This window comes from Rutidosis leptorrhynchoides, chromosome 3 (assembly GCF_046630445.1).
Source record: "Rutidosis leptorrhynchoides isolate AG116_Rl617_1_P2 chromosome 3, CSIRO_AGI_Rlap_v1, whole genome shotgun sequence".
NCBI classification, from domain to species: Eukaryota; Viridiplantae; Streptophyta; class Magnoliopsida; order Asterales; family Asteraceae; genus Rutidosis; species Rutidosis leptorrhynchoides.
Window position 1 is genome coordinate 155,608 of NC_092335.1, and position 7,762 is coordinate 163,369.

Consider the following 7,762-nt stretch of genomic DNA (forward strand, 5'->3'; position numbering starts at 1 on the left):
TCTTGCTAAAAGTGTAATTGCTTGTGGCCCGAAAGCCCGAACGAATCCCGAAACGCGAAAACGCACTTACGCGATTAAAAATCCGGAAAGATAACAAACGCGCGACGAAAAATAAATATAAATACTATATATAATTATATGATCTTAATATATCATATTTAAAATAATTAGGATTTAAATATCCCAAAAACGCGACCGTTGGTTTGAAAACTGAAAAGATTCGCCGGACAGAAATCCACGATACGTAGAAACGTATAATTTAAAATACGAATACAAATATTCACATAACACTTAATAATTAATATATTATTATTAATATAATAATATAGGCCATAGAAATGACATAGCACGAATACCAGTTAACGGTCGTTAAATAATTAACGATAAAAGATAACGGAAAAAGTAGGGTCGTGACATGTTACACCAAACAGACCAAGTCATGCATTGTTTGATTGAACAGATTAATGGTAACAAGAGATTCTACTGTTCTGTTGTTTATGCTTCTAACAATGATACTAGAAGGAAGCTCCTGTGGAATGATTTATGTACTTTTAATGGAATTGTGAATGATAGACCATGGATCATCATAGGAGATTTCAATGTTAGTCTTCACCCAGAAGATAGAGACTCGGGTCCCTCTATTGTTACTTCTCCTATGCATGATTTTAGGGATTGTGTAAATAGTATAGAAGTTGATGATATTAACCAATCTGGTTTCTTCTATACCTGGAATCAAAAACCTCATGCCACTGGTTCAAGCAAGGGTGTTCTCAAGAAGATTGATAGAGCCATGGGTAATCAAGGTCTTATTAGCCATTTTCCTAGGGTTTCTGCTGAGTTTCAGCCATATGGTCTGTCTGATCACACCCCTATTGTTGTTACTATCCCTAATATGGCTAAGAGAAAGGTGAAACCCTTCAGATTTAGCAACCACCTTGCAGATAAGAAAGAATTCTTACCTTTAGTTGAAGATGTTTGGAAAACCAAAGTGCCAGGATACCATATGTTCTCTGTTGTTATTAAATTAAAGATGATTAAAAACAGATGAGAAAGTTGAATGATATCAATGGCAATGTGCACAAGAAGACAGCTAGACTTAGAGAGGAGTTGATTAGAGCCCAACAGGATGTAAATGATGATCCTCATAACCATGATCTGAGAGATGAAGAGTGCATGTATTTTAAAGCCTATAAGGCTGCTTTGATTGAAGAAGAAAAGTTATTGATTCAAAAAAGCAAAATTCAATGGCTTAAAGAGGGTGATGCTAACACTGCATATTTCCATAAGGTCATTAAAGCTAGAAATAATAGAAACAGGATTGAAACTGTGCAAAATATGGAAGGTAATATCTTCACAGGAAATAAAGTTCCAGGTCAATTTGTCTCCCACTTTGAAAGTATGCTTGGTACTACTAATGAGGTCTCTCAAATAGTGAGGCCTGACACTTTGTTTAGTAAAAAATTATCCCAGGAACAAGCTATTTTCATGATTAGGAACATTGAGGATGAAGAAATTAAAAATGCTTTATGGAGCATTGATGATGCAAAATCTCCAGGCCCAGATGGTTTTAATTCAAGGTTCTTTAAAGCTTCATGGCCTGTTATTGGTGAAGATATTTCTAATCTTTTTTAATGGTAAACTCCTTGGTGAGGTTTATGTCACTCTTATTGCCTTGGTCCCTAAATCTGAGTGCCCAAAGTCTGTTGTGGATTATAGACCTATTTCATGCTGTAATGTGTTGTATAAGATCATCAGCAAGATCCTAGCTGAGAGAATTAAAGGCGTGTTGGATGATATTGTAGATGATAACCAATCTGCTTTCATTCCTGGTAGACAAATAAGTGATAATGTCCTTCTTGCACAAGAGTTGATGAGAGGTTATAACTGGAAGAAAGGAAAGGGTAGATGTGCCTTCAAGATTGACATTCAGAAAGCTTATGATACTGTAAATTGGGAGTTTATGAGGGACATCTTAAATAACTTTGGTTTTCATCCTAAAATGATCAACTGGTTGATGGTGTGCATGTCAACTCCTTCCTTTGCCATCTCCATTAATGGTGACCAACATGGGTACTTTAAAGGTAAAAGAGGTTTGAGGCAAGGTGACCCTATATCACCTTACCTTTTCACTCTAGTTATGGAGATCCTATCTTTATGCATTAAAAGAACCATTGAAGAAAATGAGGGTTTCAAGTATCACCCAGACTGTCAAAAGTTAGGTATCACTCATCTCTATTTTGCTGATGATCTCATGATGTTTAGTAATGCAGATGCTAGGTCTGTTCAATTGTTGCACAATGCCCTCAATGAATTCAGTAGCTACTCTGGCCTGAAACTAAATATGCTCAAAAGTACTACCGTCTTTGGTAATGTGAATGAAAATTAACAAGATGAAGTCATTGATATTATGCCTTTTGATGTTGGCAATTTCCCTGTTAAATACCTAGGGTTACCACTCATCTCTACTAGGTTATATGCAAAGGATTGTACCAATCTCATTGATAAAGTCAGAAAAAGAATCCAGGATTGGAAGAATAAATCCCTTTCTTTTGCTGGGAGACTTCAACTCATCAAGTCTGTGCTTATTTCCATTCAGGTCTACTGGATTTCTATGTTTGTTATCCCCAAAAGTGTTATTTATGACATTGAAAAGATGCTTAGATGTTTCCTTTGGGGTGGAACTGATAAGGGTAGAGTGATGTCTAAGGTTTCCTGGAAAGATATTAGCGATGATAAAAGGAAAAGTGGTTTAGGCATTAGAGACATTCACCTATGGTAAGACATTTATGACCAAGCACATCTGGAATTTGGTCTCAAACAAAAAGTCTATATGGGTGAAATGGATTAAAGAGTACAAGATTGGCAATAGGAACTTTTGGTCCATGGATAGTGAAACTGTGGAGGCTTCAAGTTGTTGGAGAGGTATTTTGAGAATTAAGGAGTCCATTAGAAGTAACATTTTTCACAAGCTTGGTGATGGAAGGTGTACATCTCTTTGGTATGACCACTGGAACCCAAATGGTCCCCTTTTTAAATTTATCTCTAAAAGGGACATGCTTGCAAGTGGTCTTACCCTAAATAGTACTGTGAATGACATCAGAGATGGCAGTGAGTTAAGATGGCCTGCTGAACTGCTTCAAAAGTATAACCACATTTTGTCTCACAACCCTTTTTTTCTTTAGGAAACCAGGATGTTGTCAAGTGGGTGTCAATTGATGGTAGCCTCAAAGATTATAGCACTAGCAGAGCATGGTTGGATATGAAAATGACTAGACAAGATGTTAAATGGCATAAATTGGTGTGGTTTTCCCAAAACATCCCTAGATATGCTTTTATCTTATGGGTGGCTGCAAATCAAAAGTTGACTACTCAAGATAGGCTTGATAACTAGATGGTTCAGGATGATAAACTCTGTGCCTTTTGTAACCAAGTCAAAGATTCCCATAATCACATTTTCATTGACTGTTATTTAGCCAACGATGTGTGGAATCACTCCAGAAATAAAGCTGCTTTAGATGATATCATTGATGTTATTATGAATTCTAATGTTTCTTGGGTGGAGCTTATTGATCTGATGTCTAACAAAAAGAGCAACAAGTCCATCTGGAGCATTATAAGGAGACTAGTTATTGGATCCATTGTTTACCATCTTTGGCAAGAAAGAAATGCTAGGCTCTTCAAAAGTGAGCAGAGAAATGTGGATACTTTGTGCAAGCATATAGCGAAGGTGGTTAGATTAAGACTTACGGGCCTGAAAATTATTAAATTTGACCAGTCTATTGTAGCTGCAGCAATGTGGAAGTTTAATGTTATTGAAGTCAACCCTCAAAGTCAACATGATACTACAAACCATTGACTTTGGTGTTGGGGAGCACTATTGGAGGTATTGGGGTACTTAGGATTTTGTTTGGGTTGGAGATATAAGGGGTAGATGGGTAGATGCAACTTTTAGTTTTATTTTTAAACTTGAGTCTATATGTGTCACTCTAAACCCTAGTCAAACTGAGTCAACCGTCATTTTGCATTTCTTGAGTCATTTTGTTATAAGGTTGCAATATAGGGTCTGGGTGTATAAAAATAATGTGCTGAAGGTTAGCACTCTTAGAATAACCCTGGGTGATATAAGGTGGTGTCTTTTCATTTTCTTTATTTATTTTACCATTTTTAAATCCCCTAACCCTAATTTTAGGAATATATGGAAGACTGTCAATTTTAATAGTGGAATAGGCAAGGCATTGCTGAAATTGCTTGTGAGAAAGTGTAGAAGATGTCCTTTCATTGCTAATTTGGGTAGTCAAGAATTGAAGATGCATTGCTTTGTGGCTACTCACTATAGTTGTGTCAAACCTGAGTCATGTCAGCATATTAATGAGTATTTTAGTCAGTCTTTTGAGTCCTGGGTCCACATATGGGGTTTTGGAGTTATAAGGTGGAGCTGGGTAGTTTATGAAATGTCCCGTTCTTATTGATTAAAAACGTTCCATATTAATTGATTTCGTTGCGAGGTTTTGACCTCTATATGAGACGTTTTTCAAAGACTGCATTCATTTTAAAACAAATCATAACCTTTATTTCATCAATAAAGGTTTAAAAAGCTTTACGTAGATTATCAAATAATGATAATCTAAAATATTCTGTTTACACACGACCATTACATAATGGTTTACAATACAAATATGTTACAACAAAATAAGTTTCTTGAATGCAGTTTTTACACAATATCATACAAGCATGGACTCCAAATCTCGTCCTTATTTAAGTATGCGACAGCGGAAGCTCTTAATAATCACCTGAGAATAAACATGCTTAAAACGTCAACAAAAATGTTGGTGAGTTATAGGTTTAACCTATATATATCAAATCATAATAATAGACCACAAGATTTCATATTTCAATACACATCCCATACATAGAGATAAAAATCATTCATATGGTGAACACCTGGTAACCGACATTAACAAGATGCATATATAAGAATATCCCCATCATTCCGGGACACCCTTCGGATATGATATAAATTTCGAAGTACTAAAGCATCCGGTACTTTGGATGGGGTTTGTTAGGCCCAATAGATCTATCTTTAGGATTCGCGTCAATTAGGGTGTCTGTTCCCTAATTCTTAGATTACCAGACTTAATAAAAAGGGGCATATTCGATTTCGATAATTCAACCATAGAATGTAGTTTCACGTACTTGTGTCTATTTTGTAAATCATTTATAAAACCTGCATGTATTCTCATCCCAAAAATATTAGATTTTAAAAGTGGGACTATAACTCACTTTCACAGATTTTTACTTCGTCGGGAAGTAAGACTTGGCCACTGGTTGATTCACGAACCTATAACAATATATACATATATATCAAAGTATGTTCAAAATATATTTACAACACTTTTAATATATTTTGATGTTTTAAGTTTATTAAGTCAGCTGTCCTCGTTAGTAACCTACAACTAGTTGTCCACAGTTAGATGTACAGAAATAAATTGATAAATATTATCTTGAATCAATCCACGACCCAGTGTATACGTATCTCAGTATTGATCACAACTCAAACTATATATATTTTGGAATCAACCTCAACCCTGTATAGCTAACTCCAACATTCACATATAGAGTGTCTATGGTTGTTCCGAAATATATATAGATGTGTCGACATGATAGGTCGAAACATTGTATATGTGTCTATGGTATCTCAAGATTACATAATATACAATACAAGTTGATAAAGTTATGGTTGGAATAGATTTGTTACCAATTTTCACGTAGCTAAAATGAGAAAAATTATCCAATCTTGTTTTACCCATAACTTCTTCATTTTAAATCCGTTTTGAGTGAATCAAATTGCTATGGTTTCATATTGAACTCTATTTTATGAATATAAGCAGGAAAGTATAGGTTTATAGTCTGAAAAATAAGTTACAAGTCATTTTTGTAAAGGTAGTCATTTCAGTCGAAAGAACGACGTCTAGATGACCATTTTAGAAAACATACTTCCACTTTGAGTTTAACCATAATTTTTGGATATAGTTTCATGTTCATAATAAAAATCATTTTCTCAGAATAACAACTTTTAAATCAAAGTTTATCATAGTTTTTAATTAACTAACCCAAAACAGCCCGCGGTGTTACTACGACGGCGTAAATCCGGTTTTACGGTGTTTTTCGTGTTTCCAGGTTTTAAATCATTAAGTTAGAATATCATATAGATATAGAACATGTGTTTAGTTGATTTTAAAAGTCAAGTTAGAAGGATTAACTTTTGTTTGCGAACAAGTTTAGAATTAACTAAACTATGTTCTAGTGATTACAAGTTTAAACCTTCGAATAAGATAGCTTTATATGTATGAATCGAATGATGTTATGAACATCGTTACTACCTTAAGTTCCTTGGATAAACCTACTGGAAAAGAGAAAAATGGATCTAGCTTCAATGGATCCTTGGATGGCTCGAAGTTCTTGAAACAGAATCATGACACGAAAACAAGTTCAAGTAAGATCATCACTTGAAATAAGATTGTTATAGTTATAGAAATTGAACCAAAGTTTGAATATGATTATTACCTTGTATTAGAATTATAACCTACTATAAGAAACGAAGATTTCTTGAGGTTGGATGATCACCTTACAAGATTGGAAGTGAGCTAGCAAACTTGAAAGTATTCTTGATTTTATGTAACTAGAACTTGTAGAATATATGAAGAACACTTAGAACTTGAAGATAGAACTTGAGAGAGATCAATTAGATGAAGAAAATTGAAGAATGAAAGTGTTTGTAGGTGTTTTTGGTCGTTGGTGTATGGATTAGATATAAAGGATATATAATTTTGTTTTCATGTAAATAAGTCATGAATGATTACTCATATTTTTGTAATTTTATGAGATATTTCATGCTAGTTGCCAAATGATGGTTCCCACATGTGTTAGGTGACTCACATGGGCTGCTAAGAGCTGATCATTGGAGTGTATATACCAATAGTACATACATCTAAAAGTTGTGTATTGTACGAGTACGAATACGGGTGCATACGAGTAGAATTGTTGATGAAACTGAACGAGGATGTAATTGTAAGCATTTTTGTTAAGTAGAAGTATTTTGATAAGTGTATTGAAGTCTTTTAAAAGTGTATAAATACATATTAAAACACTACATGTATATACATTTTAACTGAGTCGTTAAGTCATCGTTAGTCGTTACATGTAAGTGTTGTTTTGAAACCTTTAGGTTAACGATCTTGTTAAATGTTGTTAACCCAATGTTTATAATATCAAATGAGATTTTAAATTATTATATTATCATGATATTATCATGTATGAATATCTCTTAATATGATATATATACATTAAATGTCTTTACAACGATAATCGTTACATATATGTCTCGTTTAAAAATCATTAAGTTAGTAGTCTTGTTTTTACATATGTAGTTCATTGTTAATATACTTAATGATATGTTTACTTATCATAGTATCATGTTAACTATATATATATCCATATATATGTCATCATATAGTTTTTACAAGTTTTAACGTTCGTGAATCACCGGTCAACTTGGGTGGTCAATTGTCTATATGAAACATATTTCAATTAATCAAGTCTTAACAAGTTTGATTTCTTAACATGTTGAAAACATTTAATCATGTAAATATCAATCTCAATTATTATATATAAGCATGGAAAAGTTCGGGTCACTACAGTACCTACCCGTTAAATAAATTTCGTCCCGAAATTTTAAGCTGTTGAAGGTGTTGACGAATCTTCT

The 7,762-nt window shown here is 33.8% G+C and overlaps 2 protein-coding genes across 2 annotated transcripts; both read left to right on the top strand.

The window, feature by feature from the left end:
• The first annotated feature begins 439 nt into the window (after positions 1-439).
• Positions 440-1,048, top strand: LOC139896482 (uncharacterized). The gene has a single exon (XM_071879124.1). The coding sequence runs from the start codon at positions 440-442 to the stop codon at positions 1,046-1,048; it is 609 nt and encodes a 202-aa protein (XP_071735225.1).
• A 1,738-nt stretch (positions 1,049-2,786) lies between these two features.
• Positions 2,787-3,391, top strand: LOC139896501 (uncharacterized). Its single transcript, XM_071879138.1, has 2 exons — positions 2,787-3,108; positions 3,183-3,391. The coding sequence occupies exons 1-2, from the start codon at positions 2,787-2,789 to the stop codon at positions 3,389-3,391; spliced, it is 531 nt and encodes a 176-aa protein (XP_071735239.1).
• The last annotated feature ends 4,371 nt before the right edge of the window (positions 3,392-7,762 follow it).